Below are 27,424 nucleotides of genomic sequence, written 5' to 3' on the forward strand. Positions count from 1 at the left end.
AAATGTAGCATATAAATATATATATTGTGCACATCACTAACTGAAGAAAGAAAAGTTAAGTATTAGTGTTGTAACTAATAGTATTTACAGTCTATATTACAATTGTTAAAAAAGACCAACAAAACAAAAACAAAAAAAGAAAATAATTTGTTAGGCTCCTGCTAATAAAAAAAAGGAATGGAGTGGCTTCTGTAAGAAAGGGTGAAAATATCATGCAACAAAATGGCAAACAAAAGCATGGCTGTACCTGGAGGCCTTTTCGGAATAGGCAGAACTCCTTCCCCTTCTGGTGGTGACCTCTTCATTCCTGGATCTGGTTTGGTTTCAGGAGGTGGTCGTTGTTCCTCAGGATTGCCTTCCTCGCCTGGCTTATTAGTTTCAAATAGATGTGAAGGCATGTCACGAATCTTATGAGTTAGCATATGCTGTTTCATATTGCCCTGTAATCAAAAATTAGAAGTTTATTTAATAGAGAGCAAAAGTCACCTGACATATTCTCGAGTTTATGCTAAGTTGGTTCAGTTAAAAATAACATCAAAAGGAGATATCTTTTCGAACTTCACCTTACAACTAAATCAACCATCAGTACTACTTAGGAGTTAAAATAATGAATTCAACAGCCCAAGAATTTACCAAAACATCAATTAATACAAACAATTTAACCTTGTAGTGAAATTCTGAACTTTAATACCAAAATAAAATGTATGTTTTCACAGAATAAGAAATATCTTAAAATAATTTTTAATTTTTTGTAATATTTTATTTGGCTTTGACGCAAAGAATATATATATAGAAAAGAGAAAACAGTACAAATTATTTTTATAGTATTCTTGAGAATATCATGTGATATTAGGATAATGACACGTGTAAACTTTAATATAGTTATCATGATTTTTTTACAACACTGTTTAAACTCCAAAAAGGTCTTAAAGATTTACTGTGGAAATGTTGCAGAATAAAATGTTATTTTACTCTCCAAATTTTAGTCCTAGGGTATTGTACAAATTTGAAAGATCAAATTATATATTTATAATAGCCAAACAGTCCTATTTACACATTTCGAATTAAAAGATAAGAACAAATATTGTTGATGCTATTTGTAAATTAAAAAACGTGATTTTAATTTTAATTTTTTAATATAAATTAATGAAGATTTTATCTTTACAACCACATTCATTGTAATTAACGTTGTTCTTATTTGAGTGTCTGAACTAAAAATTACTTACTTTGTTAATAATCAAGTTTTGAATATATCCTTAATTTCTTTTCATTTTCAAAACAAAAAAGAAACGTAAGAAATATATTCCTTGATCATTTCATTTTGAGATTATAAACCAAGTTTTCTACAAATCGAATATTTGAAATTCGAAGTATATAATTATCATCAAAGTTTCTAATTATGCTTAAAATTATTCAACTGGATTCATTTTATTTATTATGGTTAGGTAATCATTTTAAATATGTATTCACTTAAGTTAGCTTAACGCATTTTTCTTCAAAAATACACGTTTGTTACGACTTTCTCAATGTATGCTATAAAATCATTTCCTTCTTTGATTCTATAGACTGTGCTCCTTTCAGATAGGTACAACTGAAGTTGTTCCTTGGTGACTTAAATATGAATTTTTCAGGATTGTCAAATGCTATCTGGATTATGAGTGTTCAGTAAATTTCTGTAACGCTAAACATATCACTATTCCAATATTCATTTCCCTAACTTAATATCGCATTACTGAATATCAAATTTGGGTATCCATATACTTTTAAATTTCTGAATGCGTTTACACTGAATCTCTGTGAGAATAGTTGTTAATTGTGTAAAATTTACAATTTGTTAACAATATCTTCAGGGAATTTTAGAAGCAACACTTGGAAGCATGTGCAAACAACTAATATATATCTTAACGAAGTAGTATCAACAAATACACTGTATATGTTTTTTAATATTCTTCTATAATCTTCTTTTTTTCTGTTTTATTTTATAAACTGCGTTTGTAACAATCAAATATACAGTGTTCCTTCGTAAATAAACTGGCCAGCAACTTCTGTTTTAAAAGTATTATTCGTACAACCAAATGTTGATTTGAAAAAAAAAATAGCTTTAGAATAAAAGATATCAATTAACCAGAGAAGATGCTATTTGATTGTTCTTAATTCTATCTATGGATAAGTAAACAAACATTTACAAAAACAAGTAAATGGTTAAATAATTTTGAACATAACTGTTAGCTAGGGACTAAATTAATGAGATCTCAAGTTTAATGTTTTGTTTAAATAAACTAAAATTTTTATTTATTTACTTATTTATTTTTCGGCAACCATCCGCAAATTTACAATAAAAATATATCTCAAACTGAATTGAATTTCGTTCTTGTTTTATTTGCAGCTATTGTGAATCCACTGAATATTGTTAAAAATTCTGATATTTCAATTAGCACAAATCCAATAGAGAAATATAGATTTACTGAAGACATGTAAGTTGTTTCTTAATAATGGTGGCTGACATTTACAACTTGTTAGTTGTGATGCAGGTTGATAACTTACAATAGTTTTGTTTCTAATAACTTGAAGTTCACTTACAAATTTACGATTAATATTCCCTTTGGAAAGCAAAAGTTTTGAGTTTTTGTTTATTTCTAAGTATTTTCCCACGTTTTAGCTAAATTTTCTTATTTTTTTGGATATTCAATTATGTTGGCACTAAAGCATAAATCCTAAGTTCTTCTTTTGTAATTCTCAAAAAATATAACTTCGAATTATGATATTTAACTTTACACTTGCACATAATGTAGAATCCATTTGTAAAACAGGAAAATTACTTTTGGAAAATATTTGGTAATAGATCATCATAGATTAGTGAATTAGTAAAACACAATACTGGGTAATCCAGGATGTAAGAATTGGCTATCTTAATTGTTAGACGAAATTCAAATATATACAATATATAAAAAAGATGGAGAGAGAGAAAGTAAACTTCTCTGGACCAAATGCAGGAATGTTGATAAATGTTTAATGTGAATTTGTGTATAAAAGTTTTAGTATGTCACTTCCATATATCGCTTTCTTATGAAAAGTCCTGAATACTACAGCTGCTTTCTGTGTGTTACTTTAATCATATATAATACTTTTTTTGTTACAAGATAGTTTTAAGTATATTGTTAGAATACATATACTAAAGAGCATAACTAAGTAGTGGAAACAGATTGATTAATCTTATGTAAGTAACATGACCTAAAGTTTTAGACATTGCACATTTGACATGAACAAAAATAAATCAGAACTCTCACCCTAAAAACACAGAGAAAAGGCAACTCAACAGTTTCCAAGCATGTCACAACACTATGCTAAAGAAGTGTTTTTTTGCATCCCTTACCAAGAAAGGGTTCCCTGCTAAGGGGTTCCAGTCAGGGGCGTATCCAGAGTTGCCTAGTAAAGGGGGAAATCTAGCTGTGTACTTCTTGGTGCCTCCTTTTTTTCTACTTTCTTCGTTTCGCTTTCTCTGTCTTTTAGGCTTCTGAGGTGATAAATTTCCCCCATTGTCCCCCTGCTGGATACGCCACTGACCCCAGTGGTCACAGTTACATTCATGGTTTGGTTGGGCATGAAGTGGGTCAGAATTACCCTGAAATTAGTCCAAAATAACATTACAAGTGCCTTGTTTAGGGTACATACAGTTCACAGCACAAATCCACAAGTACAGGAAGGATGTTGGTTTGACAATGAAAAAACTGGTACAAGTAATATAATATGACACTTTGCAATGAAAGCAGAATTATCCAATAAAGAATATTGTTTTCATATTTTGATGACAATATTCTGCTCCAATCAGTATTGAAACTGTACCAGCAAAATGGGTTCAATGTGTTTCTTTAATATATCGCATATACATAAATTATTAAATTCCTGACAAGAACTACAAACAACTGTGGTTGCCTTTTCTTCTGTGTCACAATGATAGTACTTGTACGAGTATGATTATAAATGCATTTTTTAAGTCAATAATGTAATTCTAACATATACGATTACATTATTTTCCGAATAAATTTAAGCAAAAAAAAAGTTAACTATTTTCATCCAACTTACTGAATTTTTGTTCGCCGGCACTAAAACACAAATTCAGTGCGGGTGTTTAAAATTATCTGTATGGTATTTAGTTTCATTTAGTTTGTTTTTCATGCTGAAATCTTGAAAAGAGTGATAGCTTTTAAAGCATGCAATAGCATGAATCTAATAATAGGAAGGTATGTTAAGTTTTTTTTTTTTTTCGTGTTTGGATATATCTTCAGTAAGTGAGAAGGAAAAGGAGGGATCTAGTTAGAATTGGAAATTATCTACGAAAGATTTTTCTTCTCTCTTCCTTTCAGAAATTTAGAGATATGTAAAATTAAGAACTGTTAATCCTTCAAGTACAGAGACGCTAAATCATGAAGGGAAAATAGACATTAAAATTCCAGAACCAAAGATGAGTCGATAAGGTAATGTAAATAAAATTTTAAATGTTCAGCACTTGCAAAAACAAAAGTAACTATCACACAACCATAAAGATGTTTTTTATATACAGTAATCTAAAATTATGTTTGGTTTGTTAATACGACCTCGTACTACATATTCACAAAAATTTTTGGTGGAAAATATTATTTTCTGCTTTAATGTTTATATACATATTTCATCTTTAAAATAAATGAACATAATATAAGCTACTTACAAGGCGTATCAGATAATGTATTTTGAGACTTAGATCATCAAAAGAAGGATGAAAAAGTAAATTAGAGAAATATTAATTTCTACATAATATAGTTCTCTAGATTTGTCAGTATTTTAGAACTTATTCTCTGTTATCATTCTTTGAGGAAAAAATTGACGATCGAAAATCTCAGCATACTTTACTTTGTTTCTGATACTCAAGATTACTGTTGTTAGTACTTTATATATATATACAGTTTTGTTCTATCAACTATGTACAATGCGCTGATCTAATTTAATGTCGTAAAATGGATAATTTCAAGAAAAGAACATCTTTAGTTTATCTGTCCTTTTTAAATAATTCAAATAAAATTCTTTATGCACTTTATATTAAGCTGACTCAAACATGCACGTTCTCGAATATAGACAAGACTTTTGTATACATTACTTTGATATTTTAAGGAAATTTATTACTTCATTTGTTGTTTAAAACATTAAATTAAACCAATAATGAGTATCAACATCACTTCACTTAAAAAGTGAACTCATCTGAATCAAATGAACGAAAACATTAACGTATCGTTATCAATTTGCAAATTTAGACAAAACTATTTGGTATGGAATATTATTTAAATTATTTATTCTTTGTTTACCTATTGTATTATATGTAATGTAATCGTTCAGCTGTAGTCAATAAACCAAATTATAAATAATTAAAGTTACAAACAAATAAACAGACTACAAGCCATAAGCACGCGATCTACGATCGTTCAATCTAATCTCAGTTGTTCTAAGCCTGTCAACTGTCTGGGAAACAGCCAAACCAAACAAAACGTACGCGTCTTGTTCCAAAAGTTAAATAGTGAAGAATTCAGTCACGTCTAATATAACGAATTTATTACTTTATAATAAGAAAGAATGGTTTAACGATATTGTATTCAGAATGTAAACTATTTAAACTATGTCGTCGTCGTTGTTGTTGTTGTTGTTGTTGTTGTGTGTGTGAGTGTGTGTGTATGCAGATATAAGTTATTATTTTTTTTAAATATTTACAGATTAATTCTAAATAATGATGTAATGTAAATTTATGAAATGATTAAAATGTACTTCATTAGCATTATGTCGAAGTATAGTGTTATTAGTGTTGGAAGGATGATTACATAGAACAGCAGATTCTGAATCCAAATTAATGACAGAAGATCAGTGGGAATTCCTTTCTCGTGATAATATGTGTATATGTTTAGTATGTTAGAAGTAACTTCCTTACAATGAAACTGACCTTCCCGCTAATTAGATTTATAGTTAACTACATTTTACAATTTAAGTTATATTCCGTAATAGAGTAGTGTTAAAATTTCATTCCACACATCTATCATTCCTAAATGCTTCTACAAGCCCAATATATCAGTAAATAACTATTATTAGAATTAATTAGAATATAATTATATATGTTTTCAGATAGCTACTTTTTAGTTCTTAAAAGGGTTGTGAAATCAAAGTATTGTTATTAGGTGTAGTAATGTTATTAGGTGTAAAAGGGAGATCTAATAAAAAAAACTAGTAGGTGTAACATCCAAAGTGTTAGTAAATGAAAAAGTAAAATATCCAACAATAAACAAAACGATGAACAGAAATAAATATACTAATTTCCGAATCTGACTACAACTTCATATCTAGATCAAAATGAACTGACAGATTTCCATAAGATCCAAATTTTTAATGTTCTTATTAATTTCATTCCTTTATGTAATTTCTTTTTAAAATATTCTTTTGTAATTTCCTTTTGGTTAGTGGTATGTGTGACAAATATCTGCACATGTAGTGTTAATTACTGGTTACCTGATAGTTAGTCTGTAGAACTAAGAACAATATGTTTCTGATATAAACAAGTTAGTAAGTAATATATGTCGTACGGACATTGATAATGAAGATATGGATTGTTTCAGACAAGATTATAACGAAGATGTCAGAAATTAAAGATCAGAAGTAAGTAAATGTTGATGAATTTATGCCATAAGATTGAATGAATGATTTGTGATTATAATACTTGAGCAGATAGAGAATAAACGGATCTAAATACGAAATTGGATTATTGGTTTAAATAGGTTATAGAACAAAGCAAGTAAGAGTATAATAATTCTGGGTGTCCATATTTTACGATTGTAACACTTAACGTAAATACCTAAATTTTAAGTTTGCTTTTCACTGAGGAGATGGGTATAAAAAATAATTAAGTAAAAATTTCTTTGACACAATTCTTTAATAATTTCATATTATATTTTTTTCTGCTTTAATATGTCAACTTTAATATACACTTTTCCTATAATCCTATACAATAACGATGTAACTAATCTAAAATAGAATGAAATACCTGAATAAAACGCATTAGAAAGAAATGTGTCTTTATATGTGTGCGTAATTATAAACTAAATATTTTGTTTCCTTACAAATAGTTATAATACATGTATTATGATAAAAGTTATAATTCTATCTACCGTATTAAATGTAGGTTGTGGGGAAAAAAGTCAAAGTAATAAATTGAAGTACATTAAATGTATTCAATATTTTACATTAAATTTATTCAAGTCACATATTTGAAATATTATTTATTGTTATATTTTTTATATTTGTATTATACTCCATTTTTGAATTCAGCATTAATTGATTTATCTGACCATACAGTCATAATGATTTATGAACAAGATATATGATCAGAAACGGATTTTATTAAGCTTCTAAAATAAAGGATCTATATTGCTAGAGTGTCCTTAATGGTCTCTCAGATTACTGATTGACAAACCTAAGTCACTTAATAGGTGTATATACATATAGATTCATGAACTTAACACCTACCAGTGTTGCCAATATTAGTTTCTTCTCTTGTGAAAAAGTAATGAAAAACATAAAAAGCCAATCATTACTAAAAATCACATCCTTGTTTGCATATTATTAATAAGAAACAATCTCATTTGAGGATCTCCAAGCTAGCATTGAGTTAAACAATCTTTCCTTTAATTCAAGAAGGCATTATTTTGCAACAAATTTTCGATGAGAAAATACTAAAATTATTGTAATTTTTTGAATAATTGAAGTTGTCTATCACATAACAGTATATTAAAAGTAGTAAAGCAATAAAGATAACAATAAGAGTGCATTGTCAAGCATATTTTTGTATTATTATTATTATTATTCACACAAGTTAGCACTTGGAGCAAAGTGAATAACAGGTGAAATTATAACAGTGGTAATTTTTTTAATAGAGGAAATACAATGGTGATATGTGAAGGATCACTTACCTTGGTAGAGAACCCACGTTCACAGATCGTGCATTTGAATGGGCGTTCCTTTGTGTGACTTCTATAATGAATTTCAAGAGCTGAATTGCACGCAAAAGTCTTGAAGCAAATATTGCAAGTGGTGTTACCTCGAACTGAAATGAACAACACGTGAAGCCAGAAAGGAAAATTATATATAGAATAAACAAATAAATAATTGAAACCAAAAGTACAAAAAATTACGTAAACTAAGATAATAAATTTAATTATGAAACAACAAAAGTTGTGCTAATAGAAAATTAAATATAATTTACTTAGAAATTTTAAACAAATTAATAGTGAAATTTGTTATTTTAGTATAAGTAATTTAGGATTAATATTATTATTATTATTATTATTATTGAATTGTCATATATATATGGTTTTAATTTTAAATTCAGAAGGAGGTAATTAAAATATGAATACTGTACTTGTCCTTTTCTAATATTAGACAAAAGTCCCGTTCAATTTCTCACTTTCTTTGCAGGTATATAGTTATTAAAAAGTGAAGATTACGTCATTTTTTAGGCAATATATTTGGAAGGAATGGACCAAATGAAAGACCAAATGTTTTGTACATTTATAAAGAATGAATCTCGAATTTAATCATTTGTTAAAATTAGTAGAAGAATGTTTATATGTGTATTTCCTAACAGCTGTATAACTTTTAATAACATACCTTTGTTGTTAAACTATAAGTTCAATACTAGAATAATTTTAAGAAATGGGGATATTCTAATATAAATTAATAGATTGAAAATAGTTAAATAAAATCTGTATAATATCTAAAACTCGATTTCTTTTATAAACATCCTGATTGAGATTTCCATGATTTTTTTATGTGTGTTAGTTTGAATTAATAACATGTAGACTATATTACCTTTATTTTGTACTTTCATATATACAAACTAATAACAGAGGTATAGACCTAGAATTTCAAGTTATGCTACGTCGCTTTGGATTAGAAATTATACCAAGGCAGCTACATAAAAAATATATGCAGAAAGTTTTTTTTTTTTTTTTTTTTTTTTTTTTTTTTTTTTTTTTTTTTTTTTTTTTTTTTTACAACACTTCGATTACGAAAGCTTCAGTTTAGAGTTATGTATATTGTGTTAATCAGACCATATTTAAGTAGCGATGAGTAGCCAAAGAGCATCAAGATAGCCACATGTATCGTTCAATATAAATTCCACACAGGTATGTAGTCAATATTGAATGTTGCTGGGGACAACACAGAATTTTAAAAATCTTTCTCAGCACCGATGTTATATAATGCATGAATCTATGTTAATAGGATTCGTAGTACTTATATACCGGAAATTGAATCTGAATCGTCTGCATCAAAAGGCAGAATGTTAACCGTTTGCTCAAAATAAGAATTCTGGGTATAATTTTGTAACATATAAGGAGGAATACTATGAGGAGGTATACTAAATTATCATGTGCTCATCTTGGCAAATTAGACTAAACATGAAAAATAGCAAGTATCTAATATTTTTTTTTCTGATATCTTCTTATAGCACTAAGAGCTAACGAAAGAGTATAGTTTAGCCAATTAATTCAAAAGAATATTACTAGTTTATCTGAACAATTCAAATGAAAAGTATAATGTACAAATATGTTATTATTCTAATATAACTAAATTAAACTCACCTCACTATATTACCCTTATTGTAAATAGATGATTCCAGGAATGTATTCTTTTGAGTTTAATTGGCTACACTATATTCTTTCTGTAGTAAGTTTCAATTACAATACTCCTTGTTCTTGTAAAACTTCATGATTACACTGAAAGGATTTCAACTCTGCAGTTATTATTGATTGAACCTCCTTTCCCTACGAGTGCTAAATTAATTGAAACACGAAACTGGAAAAGTAAACAAATTTTTTAAGAAAAATTTGAAAAAAAAATCAGCCTTGAGCTGAAACTACTCTTATATTGACTGGCATTTAAATTTGTTTTTATAAAATATAGTTTATAGTTTATAAGAGCACGATCGCTATTATTATATACTATCAGCGTTGGGTTATATAATTTTCTTCTGTGTATGGCATAAAAAATATTAATTTATATCCAAATGTCCACCTTTGAACTACATCGAGATTCTGCTTATAAGATCTTGCAGTCAAAATTTAATTAATTTTCGGCCTCTACTCTCACACTTTCGAGATGTAGTGGATAGATTCCACGTTTTATTTATTTATTTATTTATTTATTTTCTTTAAAGCTTACAGAAGTATATGTTAGTAGCTCAGCTACGTCTTTACTTCGAAATAATTACTTTATATACGAAAACTTCAATAAATATGAAAGTACCTGCAGCTAGTAAATATCTAGAATCTACTGTCACAAATCCGTCCTCCAGAAGCATGTAAAAATTGAGGAGAGGGGCAGACATAATCTACAAATTGGTCAAATTATTTGCCCTTATTTCATCCAACTGTAGTATTTGAAGTGTGTTAAGGACATCTTTATGGTAAGGGTGACTTTATATCAATGTTTAACATTTAATTTGCGTAGATTTATACAATTGTAGTCACTAGACGTAGCATAAGCTCACCTTAATTTGAAAGATACTTTCGTAGCTTATGGAGTAATCTCAAAGGTTATGGAGTCGTATCTCTGAGATATTAAACGTGGCTTGTGATTCGTCCACTATATTTAGTTCATCAAAGGATTCAGTTAACGGAAACTATGACGAATGAAAATACTATTTTGTGCAACCTAAAATATTTGTCTGTATACGCTAAAAGCTATATAAGGTCTCTCATATATTATTTAAAATATTCTAGTATTGAACTAGTGCAGCGATATTCAGAAAACGCCAGAGTGCAGATTTTCACCTTAACCTTACAAACGTTTGGTTAATTGTAATTGTATTTACATTAGTTTTCCTTTGCAGAAAGTACCTTCTTATAATTATCATTAATGATTTCTTAGACATTACTTATTATATATAACTTTCAGTTTTGTAATTTTACTTAATTTAATAGAATTAGTACTTAGTTGTTGTTATTTGTAATATCCATCTGTGTTGTAATTATTAACAGCCGGTATAATTTTGAAGAAAATTACATCAAACAAGAAAAATACATTAAAACATAAAGACTTTTTTCTTTTACAAAATATTCCAATATAAACATGCATATTTAATATGTATGGTATCGTAATTAACGTATTACAGATACACATAGTTTTCAAATTTTGAAAATTTTATAATTACATTATTTTGGGATTTTAGTAACATTTCTTGCAGTCAAATTTTGGAAACTTTCTATTAATTTATATTGGAATTGTAATTAAAATTTCTTAGTCAAATTTTGGAATTTTGTTGAAGTTATTTAGAGATTTTAATTTTAAAAATCCTGCAGTCAAATTTTTGAAAACTTTTGGTTAAATTAATTTAGGATTTTAATTTAAAAAAATGCTCGCAGTCAAATTTCGGAAACATTTGGTTAAATTATTTTGGGATTTTAATAAAAGTTTCTTGTAGAATTTGAAGAAAACAATCTAATACAATGGGATTTAATACATGATCTGATAGATATGTTGAAAACATTATATCTCTAATGTAAAATTTTGAACAAATTTGTTACTGCTTTATTACTATAATAGTGGTGACTTGAGTGAAGTCAGATCGATAAGACTTAAAATTTTATCGCTACAACTAAAGAGAAAGAAGCTTCATACAGCTTTAGAAAGCTGTATACAAGAATTAGTACCTTAGATAAACAAAGAGGAAAAAAGCTTCATACAGCTTTAGAAAGCTGTATACAAGAATTAATACCTTAGATAAACAAAGAGAAGAAAGCTTCACACATATTTAGAAAACTGTATACAAGAACAATTAGTATCTTTGATAAACAAAGAGAAGAAATTTCATACAGCTTTAGAGAGCTGTATACAAGACTTAGTACTTAGATAAACAAAGTGAAGAAAGCTTCATACAGGTTTAGAAAACTGTATACAAGAATCAGTACCTTAGATAAACAAAGAGAAGAAATTTCATACAGGTTTAGAAAACTGTATACAAGAATTAGTACTTAGATAAACAAAGAGAAGAAAGCTTCATACAGCTTTAGAGAGCTGTATACAAGAATTAGTATCTTAGATAAACAAAGAGAAGAAAGTTTCATACAGGTTTAGAAAACTGTATACAAGAATTAGTACTTAGATAAACAAAGTGAAGAAAGCTTCATACAGGTTTAGAAAACTGTATACAAAAATTAGTACCTTAGATAAACAAAGAGAAGAAAGCTTCATACAGCTTTAGAAAGCTGTATACAAGAATTAGTACCTTAGATAAACAAAGAGGAAAAAAGCTTCATATAGCTTTAGAAAGCTGTATACAAGAATTAATACCTTAGATAAACAAAGAGAAGAAAGCTTCACACATATTTAGAAAACTGTATACAAGAACAATTAGTATCTTAGATAAACAAAGAGAAGAAATTTCATACAGCTTTAGAGAGTTGTATACAAGACTTAGTACTTAGATAAACAAAGTGAAGAAAGCTTCATACAGGTTTAGAAAACTGTATACAAGAATTAGTACCTTAGATAAACAAAGAGAAGAAATTTCATACAGGTTTAGAAAACTGTATACAAGAATTAGTACCTTAGATAAACAAAGAGAAGAAATTTCATACAGGTTTAGAAAACTGTATACAAGAATTAGTACGGTACTTAGAAAAACAAAGAGAAGAAAGCTTCATACAGCTTTAGAGAGCTGTATACAAGAATTAATATCTTAGATAAACAAAGAGAAGAAAGCTTCACACATATTTAGAAAACTGTATACAAGAACAATTAGTATTTTAGATAAACAAAGAGAAGAAAGCTTCATACAGCTTTAGAGAACTGTATACAAGAATTAGTACCTTAGATCAACAAAGAGAAGAAAGTTTCATACAGTTTTAGAGCTGTATACAAGAATTAGTACCTGAGATAAACAAAGAGAAGAAAGCTTCATACAGCTTTAGAAAGATGTATACAAGAATTAGTACCTGAGATAAGCATTCTTTCCTCAGCTTGTAGTAATAAACCTTTATTTTTTATCGACGTGTTTTCGTTTTCTCCAACACATTGCTGAATCTGAGAAATTTAAATCAATTTTCTTATTTTTTTCTGTATTTATTATCATATCAATTGGTTTTAAACTGATTTATTAGTGAGAATTTCACATAAATATAATTTATGTAGACCTTCCGTAATTGATTATGTTCCTCGTTAGAAATGACATACTTAAAAGAATAAATACATTATTATTAATTATCAGTGAACCTCCTCCATATTTGCAAGCTTGCTGGTAAAATCGCATATTTTCTTGTTTTGTTATAAAAAAACCTTGTTTGATCAACTCACATGTATTATTGAACTCACGAACGAAACGAATATAAATTGTCCAGAGCGTTTGACAAATTTTCATTGTTATTTTTAACAAAACCCAATGTTTTTGTGTCGAGATTATAATTAAATGTTACATACTCATTTACATTTAATTACAATTGTATCACCCTCTTCTACCAGTACTGTATTTTGTTTTAATGCACTTTTGTTTGAGTGCTCAATTTCATCAAATTGCAATGCTGCTGTTGTGAAATCGCATTGTTCCCATGCATTAAATGATTCTACATTTTCTAATTGGTAAAGCTGAAAATAAAGGGTTTGAAAACAAAGCAACGCATTGGTAAATATGAGTACGACGATTAGTACCTGACTATATGTATATCTATTGTTTATTATTATTATTATTATTATTATTATTATTATTATTATTATTATTATTATTATTATTATTATTATTATTATTATTATTATTATTATTATTATCAGTGCTTTCTAGACTAATTCTAAGACTATTATTGTTACTGAATAGTTTTACTTCTATACTGGTCTTTATGTTGAAGCACTCAATATTGTTGTATTATTGGTGAATTAAAAAAGAAATGGTGAATATCATGGAAAACGTCGATGTTAGATGACATTTACTTATAACCCCCTAAACTGCATTTACATATAATTATTACTGGATTAGAAAATATGTAGTTCTGGTCATAATTTTTTCCCTGATAATATAAACACAAAATTAAATTTGTTCTCTTTAATTTACCAATAATAGTACTATTTCCACGGGTTTTCTCTAAATTTGTTTTCTATATTTAATTTTAAAAAAAGGTCCACTGCCACAGCATATTTATCTACAATTTGAAACCTGAAGAGGTTCATAATATAGGATACCCGTAAAGCCCCAGATTATCTAAAAATCTAACTCTTCAATTATTGCAGAGCAATGATTCCTGCAGTTCAAATATGTACTTAGTTATAATATAAAATTTTGGTAAATGAAGTGTGTTTAAATTATTGTACTAATTACATAACTATTAATTGTTATTATGATATGCAAGAACATTTCTATTGGAATAAATCCGAAACTGTAACTCTGGCGGTAGCGACACCATGCGGTTCTCCTATAAGGCTTTTGGTTCCATCGAAGTTGACGGTGGCATTCTCACTGCTTCGCCGATTAGTATATAGGATAATGTGTTTCGTGATAGGTTCACGTGACTATTACATATTTTGACTACAGGTCACAACAGAAAGTTGAAGGTCGAGAACAAACAAAAGTTATAATGCGTCAGTATTAATGATTTATGAGTTTTTTATCTACAGGCTACAAACGGACATAATCCAATAACGGAAAAATAATCCAATTGTAATTTTATACCTCTTTAGGCACAACTTTTTACTATATCTGCCTGCCTATGCCAGTTAATTTTATTGTCTATGGAACTCGGAGGTTCAATACTGCATTTTGGCTGAATAAAGCTCTCCATTGACTACAGCCTTAGCTAACTGGATCCAGTTTCTACTTTGTATCCTTATTTCTGTAAGATTCATGTTAATATTTCCCTCCCATCTGTGCTTAGGTCTTCCTAATGGCCCTTTTCCGATTGAGTTTCCAGTTAAAATTTTGAAAGTGTTCCTACTTTCTCCTATTTTTACTACATGACCTGCCCATCTCAGCCTCTTAAACTTAAAGACTCTGTTAGGAAGACTCTCTTAAAGAACAATGTTAGGTAAATCGTGCGAATTATGAAGCTCCACATTACGAAGTTTCCACCATTCTCCATTCACGTCCCTCTGGGTCCGAATATTCGCCTCAGAATTTTGTTTTCAACTATATTTTAGTCTGCATTCTTCCCTCAAAGTAAGTGACCATGTTCCGCGACCATATAACTCAGCAGCCATTATTATTGTTTTATATATTTTAACTTTAAATTCTTCGACATAATTAGCGAAGACGCGAGAATTTGGACTGATTAATAACACGAATTCTCTGCTGTCAGTCTACATTTAATTTCTTCGTAGATATGGTTTTGGATTGTTAACGTTGATCCTAAATGTTTGATAATATCTACTTTATAAAAGTATTACCTAATATTTTAACATATCCATAGTTCGCATTATTACTGTCACGGCGAATTTCTGTGTATTTGGTTTTCTTTGCATTTATTCTTACATCCGTGTTCCTGCAGACGGTTAAAATCTCTGCATTTTTGGATCAAAAGACCCAATATATTTCAATCAAAAATTTTCTTGTAGGACTTATATCTGGAGAAATATATACAGTATACCGTAGCCAAACCCAAACTATCAGTTAACTCAGTATGATGTGCTTATTCCGTAGAAAATACGAAAACTCGATTTAGGGGTCGCTCAAAAATGTTGTTACCCCTGATCCAAAAACTGATTATTGGCCCACAAAAATGTTGTAGGCCTTATATATGGAGAACTAGATACAGTATAACCAAACCCTAACTATCAGCTAACTCATTATGGTGTGCTTATACTGAAGAAAATACAAAAACTTGATTTAGGGGCCGTTCAAAAATGTTGTGGCCCTTGATCCAAAAACTAAATATTGGCCAAGATCGCACTCTTTTGATCCATTTTTGGTTTTCCTAAACTTCTTGTTTTCTATTGTCCCCTATCAGGCTGACATCAGAAGCATAAACCATAACCTGGCGAGTTCCGTTCAGTTTAGGCCCTGGTTCCTACTAATTTTTCTTATAGAGTATACCAGAACAAAATTGAAAAACAGTGACAATACATCTTGTTTCAAGCCATTTTGAACATGAAAGCTGGTGGAGAAATATTTTTCTAGTCGGACTTTACTTTGAGTTTCACAAATTGTTATGAATAAAGACCAGTCTGGATATCTGGGTAATTATGTGAGTTTGCTTTTATTATTATTATTATTATTATTTTAGGAGAAAGCAAATAAGGAAGTCTCTAGTTTTAGATATTGTTAGTATATTAGTAACTAAGAATAAGAAAACCTCAACCAGGATGTGTTGGTGTAATCACAACTCGAACTGAAAAACTCAAGATGTTAATCGCTTTTATACCTAAAAAAAATACTATTTAATATAATTGCATAATTATTTAATAATTAAAAAAGAATGTTTGTATTATTACTATTCTGCATATCGGTCTGGTAAAAATGTTCATACTTGTAGTTTGATCATACCTTAGTTTGATCACACTTTTAGAACAGAAAAATGAACAGATCAACATAAGTTACTATTTTGTCTACGTTAAAATAGTTCTCATGGATGCAACTGTGGCCAATATGGACAAATTTCTTCTTTGTTTTATTATTATTATTATTATTATTATTATTATTATTATTATTATACATTACAAGGTTCTTTATTTATGTAATGTACGGTCTCACTTAGAATACGCAATTGTTATTTGGAATTGTGAACCCAAATATTTTGCAAGCTCTATTGAATCTGTTCGTAATAATTTTCTTGCATGGTTAAAATGGAAATTCAAGCAATATGATACTACTGTATGAGCTTAAGTGCTATACGCGAAGATTTAGGTTTATTAACCTTTAGTGATAGACGTAATCTTTTTGATCTAAAATTCTTAGATAATTTTTACATGGAGTCTTTTTTTTTTAAATTCTTTATTTATTTAGATGGTTTCATTTCGTTAAGAGTTTCTTATTGTAGAACCAGGAAATTTACTCCTTTTGTTAGCACTAGGCTATTTTCCAAATCTATTTATAGCTGTATGGAGACAGCTAAGAAAATCTATACTAATTTAAATCTATTCCAGTCTAAATTTCTAACTGTTCGCCATGAATTCTTTAAACTATTGAAAAGCTGCTAGTTTTGTTCGGATGGGTGCCTTTCATATGCATATATATTTCTTTTATTTCTGTTAGTGCTTGTCTTTTACGTTATATATATATATATCCTTGACTTACATGTTTATGAATGTAATTTTACTATGTGCATGTAAGTTTTTCATATGTAATCTGTATGCATGTAGTTTACAGATACTACATGTTTTTTATTGTTATATTGATTTATCATGATGTATTTAGTGTGTTTCTTTTATTACTATGATTTTATATTATGAAATTTTTATTTTGTAATTATGATGTAATGTATTCACCCGTTTTTCTATTAATCTTGGCGCATATATGGCTGTCAAGCTGTTGTTGCCAATAAACTATTTCAACATTATTATTATTATTATTATTATTATTATTATTATTATTATTATTATTATTATTATTATTATTATTATTATTATTATTATTATTATTAAACTAATCTTTGTCAATGTTTCCCCGTGAATAGCTATGAAGTTGTATATCTTGTCTAAAATATCTGTAATTTATAATTTACTATTTTTAACGTCTCAAATAACACATAAAATTGTATCTATTTCTATCGTATATTTCCACTAATCATTAGCTTATGCTTTGTTCATGCTACTAGCGCTCTCTTCACCCCCCCCCCCCAATCCTTTCGTTCGTGCCTGAGAATCGACGGAGTGAGATTCTGTATTAGTTCCCTCTTTTTATTAGAACCCTTGTGTGGTTCTCCCTTTTCTCAAATCCTTTACAAAACCAACTGTTTCCATAAAAGAGGCAAAGAACAGGAAAATAGAAACGTGTGTGTGTTTGTATGTATTGCTTTGCAATGTCCAAGCTATGATAAGTGGGTCGTCCGTCAGTCCTGTTGGCTATAGGGAATCATGTGTCCATTTTCAAGTGTAAGAGTAAACACCACTTACATGTCAGACAGAACAATGCTATCGGAAAGCAGCGAGTGGTCATTCAATTCCTTACAATGTTGCCAACCACTGCACTCATTCGACTATATTTGTGCAAATATTTTCTACACATATTTTGTTCTAAACTCTTTAGCCCGTTCTCGATTTTTAAAATTTTTATTTATTTATTTATTTATTTAATTTTATTTTTTTGAAATTTTAATTCTGAACATGACGAATAAGGTTACAAACATCAGATCTCATTTTGATCATCACTAACTACCATTCTATTTCGTGAATGCTTTTATATTGCTATATTTTAATAATAATAATAATAATAATAATAATAATAATAATAATAATAATAATAATAATAATAATAATAATAATAATAATAATAATAATAAATGTTATTTGATCATATGCATTTTGTTTAGTGTTTAACGTCTCTTTTAAACACAGATCTACATAAGATCTGGACTCAAAGACATTGTACTACCACCGGAGATTGAACAAGATCTCTCATACTCAAAGGTATAGGCCTACCTACGCGGGAGGTCCATCAAGTTCATATGCCCTCCCCCCAAATAACTTCGTAACTTGATACACATTTCTACACTTTCGTAATTATAGTATACATGTTTAGGCAAGAAGTAATTGGTGTAACGCAAAGATTTGGTCTTACGCGTACATTTCATCTGTACTCTTCCTTTTTTATCTTTAAAAAATAATCTTGTTTTATCTTTTTTTCTGTGAATATTGTGAACATACCGATAGGTGGCAATACTTATCAATTACTTATCATTATTTTGGATATAGATTAGCATATATGTAGTGTATTTTATTATTAGACCACTCAAACTTCAGACCCCTCCAAACAAATGTTTCTGAGTGCAACCTTGTCCACACTTTTTAGAGCTCTTATTCATTTAGCCTCAAAGGAATTCTACATAGTTTAATACATAATTCACTTTAAAACTTTGCTTATGAGTTTTCTGTTTATACAACAGCTAGGTTATGAAGGACCACGACTAGAGCTGGAATCCGGTGCAGTTGGGGGTGCATAGATCATCATGCAAGGCTAACCTATACGGCTGTTCCCACACCACCAGCGCCGGCTCCTTATGAGTTGAAATTCATATTTTAGTTACGGGGGGGGGGAGATAAGCATTCTTACGTTGTCCTGCTGTCCTCAGTTTTATGCTCCCAACTCTCTACAATCCAACAACTTTCTCAGACTTCAAGTTTGGTACCTTCTGATTCCAACCCCTTCTTTCAGTCACAAGGTCTACTTACATGTATACCACTGACTAAATGCTAAATACACAATGCAAGCTAACCACAGTTAGCGCTATAGACAACAATATTGCTACTTTGAGTGTATAACAAGAACACATAATGATTTTGTTTGAGGACACTAATTGTTCCTATTTCTCGAAGACACAACATGTGTCTTAGTTTGTTGCTCATGTTGATAATCTCCCTCTTGCATTCTCCTAATAGAAAGCCACTGTATACTTGTTATCGATGTAGTACTTAATGGATTTTGTGTAGATGAGACACTAAAAAAAATTTCCTTCATGAATAAATTGCCATAATATTTAAAGGGATTGAATACTAATTATCATAATACAGTAGTTGAAAATATCAATTGAGGGGAAGCTTCACTCTATTCAAGATCGTTTTTGACGGGGATATTGGGTAGGGGGTAACAATTTCAAGCACCTATTTGTGTTCTACCTGCCACAATTTCAGGTTTATGATTTTAACTAATACTTTAGAAAAAAGTAAATGACACATCTTGCATTCACCTGTCCTTCAAAGCACTATCATACTTATAATTAATTATATTGTTATTTTAAGTGTCTGCAATGATGATAAGGTTGGTTTCCTACATTACAAATGTATAAATTGATCATACTAGTTTATACCTGTTTTATTATTATTATTATTAATCCTTATTATTATTGTAATCATTTTTAAGATTTCTTATTTCATATTATGTAATACAGTATGTAGCGTTATAATTGATGCTACTAGGATGAAAAGTATTATTAATTTTATCATTGTTGTGAATTTTAAGATAGTTTTTTAATTAATTTTAAATTATAATGGAACACTTAGAAAACTAATTGAGGCACGTACAAAGTATAATCTTTGAAATTCTTGCACACACATACAATATATATAGTATCAGTAAACATAATGGCTATAATTATAAAATATACAGAGTACTTAGTCCGTATTATCTCATTACATACATGTTATCTATAGAATGCTCAATAATCTAATTTAATAATTATTTTATAAATATACTATTGGTAGACTATTTATATTAAATAAACGGATAAGCACTCTTAATTAAAAAAAAAAACAAAAGAAATTACACAATGCGAACACAATGCAAAAGAGAAACTAAGAAGAAAATATATCTTACTACGAAGAAACAAAACAAATAATGACAAATTAGTACGCAATAATATGTATTGAGCTTTCAACAAATAAAACAATTTTGTAATAAAATTAGTGTACTTTTATAAGTTTATTTACTACTTTACACATCTACATGTAACGTTCACGTCTATGTATTCTGTTCCATTGTACAACTCCAAAAGTTCAAATTGTTTTCTTGTGCTCAAAATAAACTAGTATCTTGTTACAATGTTGTATTAATAATATATTCTAAATTATAGTCATTATTATAACCCTTATCTAATTTAAATAAATATTTAATTTGGTATTCTCAAATTAAAGCAAGATCAATTATAAATGCGATTAGCTAACATATAGGCTACTAGTATAAACTAGTACCGTATTAAACACCAGAATCATTTCTTAGATCATTTTCTAGCTAATAAACTATAAAAAAATGTAAAAAAAACTAATCCTTGTTCACCAAGCTTAATTAGATGTGAACAAAACATCATAATTAGAACAAGATCTTAAATTGACCATATATAAATTTATATTTCGTTCGCAATGCACTACTTTTTTACAATAAACTTACTGAAATGTAATTATAAATTATTTACAATTTTAATAGTATAATAATTATTCTTCTGATAGTAATTAGTAATGAATAATAATAGATATTATATGTATAATAGGTGATCCAAAAGTCAAGTCGAGTTGATTTTCTCACACTAATGTTACAAATTGCTAGGTACTATTACTGCCTTTTATAACAGAATATACTCGAATTTGTTTGTATCTATTTCTAACTTTTGCTGGACAGAGATTAGCTTTTATCCTTCTCTTTTTTTTTTTTCCGTGAGCACACTAAATAATAAATTATTATTATCATTAGGGTCTAAGTAAAGCATCAAAAAGAGAAACACAAACCATTATAAAGTACGTGTAATACTTGTATGTTACTGCTAATAAGAATGAAGCAATAATGGCTCAATACATATTATCAAAAATGTTTACTTAAAAATTAATAACTATCTACATAGCTTATACGTAAACAGACAGTATATTTATATATATATACACACACAAGGCCATTGAACCAGCAAGGACGGAGAACAGGAGAAATGGGTAAAGTGGTTCTTGATTGGTAGAATTGGAAAATATATTTGGTGTGTGTCCATTTGTGTTCCACAAAAAGTCCTTTGGCCGCCCATTGGCTTAATTCTCTGTTTGTAGCTTTGTTCTTCGTAGTAATAGGTTCGCTTGCGTTCTTATTCCGCTGGTGTAGAAATATGTCGTTTTAAGCAAAGAAGTACTTATATGCTGCCGATATAAACAATATTTCGTATCTGGGTTCAAACAAATGATGGTCCATGCTCCAATGGCATTTTGGCTTTTCTGGGATTTACAATACTCGCCCTTCGTTTGACGTGAGGAATAGAAGTCGGTAATACTTGGCACAGGATTAACTGCTTTGCATATTACGTTTGAGATGCAATTTATGGGCTGCTTAAAGGTGAATGAAAGCAGTGTTAATCGGAGGTTGATACCATGCAAAAGTGTCTGTATAAGGTTCGATGGTCTATCTACTAATTAATGCTTTAAAATTATGGAATTTTCTTTGCAGAAACCTAATTATATTTAGCCAATTGAAACTAGAAGTGATTTATCGGAAGTGTTATCGTAGAAAAGGTTCCACATCTCGATCTTGTTTGTTCCAACCCGGAGAAAATACACAATCCTGTGCATAATATGCTGATTAATTAGACTCAACTTTGTAAAATTATTAGGTCTAACCACGAAAGTTTTACAAATAATGAATTCACTACTTTTGAGCAGTAGTTTGAATATGGTTACTTTACTTTTAAATTAGTAAGTGTAACTCAGCTGCTAATTTCAGGAGCTTTTGCCAGGTTGGAACACGTGTAGGTGTATAAAAACACCTATAAAAATATGTTTACTTGACCTTTTTCTCATGATTATTCCAAAACTTTAGTGTGCCCACGCCTAGTAATAGTTTTTGAAATTATTATTCATACTTTCCGGATAATACTACTATTGGTAAATAAATTTTTTTAAAAAATACTGCTTTGTAACTGATATTAGAAGTTAGTTCCCGCGAAATAGATTATCTTGGATTATACGATCATAGAAACTTTATAATAATCAAACTTGAGAAAATTTTGCACATGGGAAATTGCACAAATAATCATAAAAATTCTGCCATGTTTTGGCAATCAATTCTATGTTTTTAAAAAATCTCCTTAATAGTTTGATTTGTGCATAATCTTATTATTGGAATAATTTTATGAGAAAAAAATAATTTCACAAATAATGATATCGCATAACTGTAAGAAGTGCAATTGATTTGCACTTTGTGAAGGCTTTAGGATACGATATCCTACGAAAAAATCATTCATTACAGACAATTTTAGAAGTTCTATGTTTAATTTCGAACCTGTATTTTCGAGAGAAAATATCCTAGTAAAACGTAAAAAGCCAAAGTTCCGTGATATGTATATTTTGTTAGTCTGTGGAGTTGGTTGGATATTTCTAAGGTTCAAGTGGGCTGGGTATGTTTTAGGTAAGGTTTCTTGGATGGTTGAGAGGTGCCGCCCACTGCATTTACTTTCTTTTATGTATCTAACTCTCACTTATGCAGGAGAGCTAGTTATGCGCCTACCTGCCGGGCCAACTGGCAGTCCGATGGGGCTGAAAGCTGTGGAGGTGAGAACCGACGATGTAAGTGATGATATCGCTGAGGTCATAAGAGGCGACGACACTGTTGTAACGAGAGGCGAGGTGCCGGGAGGAAGGAGACTAAACCCAGAAGGGAAAACAGCGGTACTCCGTGGGGTGAGGTCCAAAGCGCCTAAGGAATTAGACTCAGAAGGAGCTGGGCTGCTGATTCTGTTGTTCGTGGTGCACGAGAGAGGAGATTTCGGCGACACCCGACCTTCGGAGCCGCTGTTGGGGCTTCCTGCTGGTGCTGATGATCCACCACCCATAGGTGAACCTGGACTATGGGATGGTGATTTTTCTCCATTTACCGGTGTTGGCGTTGCCGTATCGCTACCACTTTTTCTTGAGAGATCCTCTGTATTATGAGCTGCAGATGAGATCTGTGATGACATTGTGGTGATAGTCCTAACTTGGTTTTCAAGTGCCGCTAGTGACGTGGAGAAGGAAGGTATCGAAGGTGGTAGATGTGCAATGCTACTTCCTTCATCCAAAAAGTTCTTTCGATCGTCCCTCTCTTCTTTGATCTCCCTTTTGTCTTCTTCATGCTTGAAAGCTAAATGAAGTGCGCTGCCCGGTGGTGGAGGCAGCGGGGACATGCCTGGTAAGGGCGGAGTGACACCAATAGGGAAAGCTTGCTGTATGAAAGGGTTCATGGAATTGGCAAGAGGAAATGCTGGATGTGGATAGTCTTTAATTTCAGCAGCTTGTATTTGCTCTGGCGTGAGATCCGTTGGTTCACCTGTATGAAGGCGAATATGTTGCTGGAGAACAAGGGCATTTGTGAACTTTTTGTGGCACACAGGACACTGATGTAGGACACGCATTGGGGGTTTGGCTCGGTGGACGCCCATGTGCGTTTTTAGATTTCCTTTGGTAGTGAAAGCCCGACCACAGATCTTACATTTGAACGGGCGTTCGCCGGTGTGAGTCCTATAATGCATCTGAAGTGCACTCTTGCATGACAACACTCGATGACAGATGACGCACTGATTAGGGTCTGTCAGTTTGTGTTCGATGTTGTCCACTAACTGCTGCAACTTTGAAGTCTCTGAAGTCTTTGTTACTTCAATCAGGCTCTCCCACGAATTATCATTACTACCCGGGCGCGGAAGAAGATTTGTATAGATAGCTGGGTCCTTAGCGGGATCAACGTCCGGAGGTAAACTTATAGGACCCGACGGTGTATGCAAGGTAACACTACCGGATGATGTACTACTTGGTGGGGACACTGTTGGAAATGGTAACGATGGTGGCAGTCTTTGACCGGCGAGAATAGACGTGTCGGACGGTGTGGATGACACAATTGGTGGTGGTGGAGTACTTTTCGACAAGTTCTCCGGTTGATCTTGACTATCATCCATCTTCTCCAAAGGACTCTCCAAGTCTCTGTCCCCCACTTCTTCTGCACTATATTTGCTGTCGAGACTGCAGTCTTCATAGGTGGGTGACGGATACTGTTCTCTGTCATCTTCTCGTTGTCCGTCGCTTTCTGGTGGCTCTTGTTTAGGGCTCAATCGTCCATCAAGAGGCTGCTGTTGTTGCTGTTCCGCAGGTGGTGGTAATGGCTCTTTCTTGATGTGGTCTTCACTGATTGGCTGCGGTGGCGGGGAATGTAATGATGCTGACGATGATGGCGGTGGTTGCGGTGCTTTGGAGAGATTTTCGGGCATCTCTTGTTCACGAGGTCCTCCTCCGAATAAATGAAGTGATGGTGGTTTTGCTGCCTGTTGCATGAGATCATGTGACGACGGGGGGCGATATAGAGGTAGAGTCGGAGGGAACGGGGAACCAGGATATGGGTGAGGAGGCGGATGATGTGCTGGCATTCCAGGGGGAGGGGGAAGGCTCTGAGGCCCTCCCATTTGGGCTAACAATGGTGGATGATATTTGTCCAAATGCTCCGGCACAGGATTTGGGTTCATCTTAATGTGAGGGAACTTGGCCGTATGTCTCTGAAAATGAACTTTCAAGTTGCCTTTAGTAGTGAAACGACTGCCACAGACATTGCACTTAAAAGGTCGCTCACCTGTGTGGGACCTGATATGAATCTGAAGGGCAGAGTCACTCCCAAACACTTTCCCACAGTAGCGGCATCTATGCTTGAAGAATGGTTCATTTCTCCCTGATTTCTGGTCGTAAGGGGACCCTAAGACATTCGGAGGTTTCCCCTTTCGAAATGATAAATCGTCCGCGAGGTTATTTGCGAGTAGGCCTTGACTAGCACTATCAAGCACTTCCTGTGCGCGACGTTGTAACATCTCCAGAGTATTAGGTTCATTCGGAGGAGGCGGATCTGTATTTGTAATTATAGAGGATGCCAAGGAAGATGAGATCGTAGGCGGAGAAGGAGGGAGAGGAGGTTTTGTTGGAGGTTGCGTTTCCACTGAAAGAGGGATGGGAGGAGGTATAATTGACGACGACGATGATATTGGCGTTGGTGAAGTGGACGAGGATGTCGGAGTGGTTTTGGGAGGGCCGCTAGGCGGAATACTTGTAGTGAGAACAGGTGTGGTGGGAACGCTGATGGGTGTACTCCTGTCAGGACCGGTGGTACTACATGGGGACACAGGACTTCCTTCCTTGGAGCGCGTAATCTGGAGTTGTTGTTGAAGTTGTTGGATTAACTGTAACTGAAGCATCTGTTGGTGCTGGAGTGTATATAACGTGGACTGAAGAACGGCCAACTCTTGAAGAGCAGCCGCATTATTCGCGTTATTAGCCATCGTAGTTGCCGCAAATTGTGCCACAGCCACTTTGGTGTTTTGGAGGGCCTCTAATGTAACGTTGGTCGCCGGTATTCCCGGTGCGAAGGGAAATAACTGAGGTAGATTATTCACTGTGGAAAAGTTCATGAAATTGTTAAGGCTTGTTCGAAGCGCTGTATCTTTGTCTTCACCCTCCGTAGGGTCTTCACTTTTTTCGACACTTCCTTCACGACTATCTGATAAAGAATCGACACCCTGTTGATGAGGTTCTTGTTTCGATAACGGTGGTGGGAGAAGGAGTTGCTGATTGTTATTTTCAACGTCCTCTCGTTCCTTCTCCGACTCCTCACACTGTTTATCTTCATCGCCCTGATCCCCAGTCTCCTCATCTACCTCTTCCCCGCTTCGCATAAGTAGTTCTTCTGAGTCCGATTGCACATCTTCTGACACTGCTAACACCACTGGTTTTCTTCCACACTCTTTTTTGTGACTAAGGAAGTCTGGAAGGTCCAAGAATTCTGCTCGACATCGCCCGCAGATGTGTTCATCTCCACTACCAGACCCTCCTCCCTCGTCTTCAGATCCTGTCCCTGAGCTCTCACCTGCAATGACACAGAAATATAAAGAACAATAGATTACAACATTAAAATATAAAAATACATTACATAATTGTTATCAACGATAATAATATAGCCCAACCACAATGACTTGATGACTGAAATTGTAAAACTGTTGAAAGTCATATAAGCTAAATATAGACACGACTTTTAATCAATCTGTACAGTACGATGTATTTATAACACCATTTCTAGGAATTGTCTTGCCCATTTGTCTATGAAAAATTTTGCTTGATAATTTTCAAGTTTAGTTCCTAACTCTCCCACGGCCACGTGAACCAGTGAAGTTGAAATGAGGGTTCACGTAAACAAGTTCAAAATTGAACTTTCCAACTTGAACGTAATTCAAGGAATTTTGTTGCACTATTGAAAATGTAAGTTCAGTACATTGGAATAAGTACTGTAGACTAATCAAGATCAACGAAGTTAAAACTCGAAAATTGGCCGTTCAAGGTTAAACCTAGTTCATCCACCACGTGAAAGAAACTTAACGTTGAACATTCAACAGTTGAACTTTGTTGCTGCACACGGTCCCCAGTGACCAAAAACATCATGGTTGAACTATACGAAAATAATGAACATTCAAAACAATAAGCATAAATTTAAGGAAATTCATATAACTAGTTAGTTGTTGAAAAGAGTTTTTAAACTATTTTATAGCATACAAAATTTGATGTTCAAGTATCAAGAACCTTCTCGGAACATACGCTGTTATCCATATTATGTCTCATTTATATCTCCTAGAATAGACGTAATAATAATTTTGCTAAATATTAATTCAGACTTAGAATTATAGAATAAATTTGTAAGATTCAGGATGATTCTAGTTTACCATTTTCGAAACATAGTAAGATATTTGGTCCAACTCCC

General features: G+C 31.6%; 1 protein-coding gene across 5 annotated transcripts in view; it reads right to left on the bottom strand.

Moving 5' to 3' along the window:
* LOC145686440 (sal-like protein 3) overlaps positions 1–27,424 on the bottom strand; it is a 298,297-nt gene that overhangs the window by 16,730 nt on the left and 254,143 nt on the right. For 3 of the 5 annotated variants that reach the window (XM_081759754.1, XM_081759745.1, XM_081759771.1), the window contains 4 exons: positions 23,174–26,539; positions 7,980–8,113; positions 3,374–3,622; positions 248–440 (listed from right to left, as the gene is read on the bottom strand). In XM_081759754.1, coding sequence (XP_081615880.1) covers positions 248–440; positions 3,374–3,622; positions 7,980–8,113; positions 23,174–26,539 — 3,942 coding nt within the window. The remainder of the gene's footprint in view (positions 1–247; positions 441–3,373; positions 3,623–7,979; positions 8,114–23,173; positions 26,540–27,424) is intronic. The other 2 variants (XM_081759780.1, XM_081759762.1) reach the window with 2 other exon arrangements.

This window comes from Thermobia domestica, chromosome 1 (assembly GCF_964235325.1).
Source record: "Thermobia domestica chromosome 1, izTheDome1.hap1.1, whole genome shotgun sequence".
Classification (NCBI taxonomy): Eukaryota; Metazoa; Arthropoda; class Insecta; order Zygentoma; family Lepismatidae; genus Thermobia; species Thermobia domestica.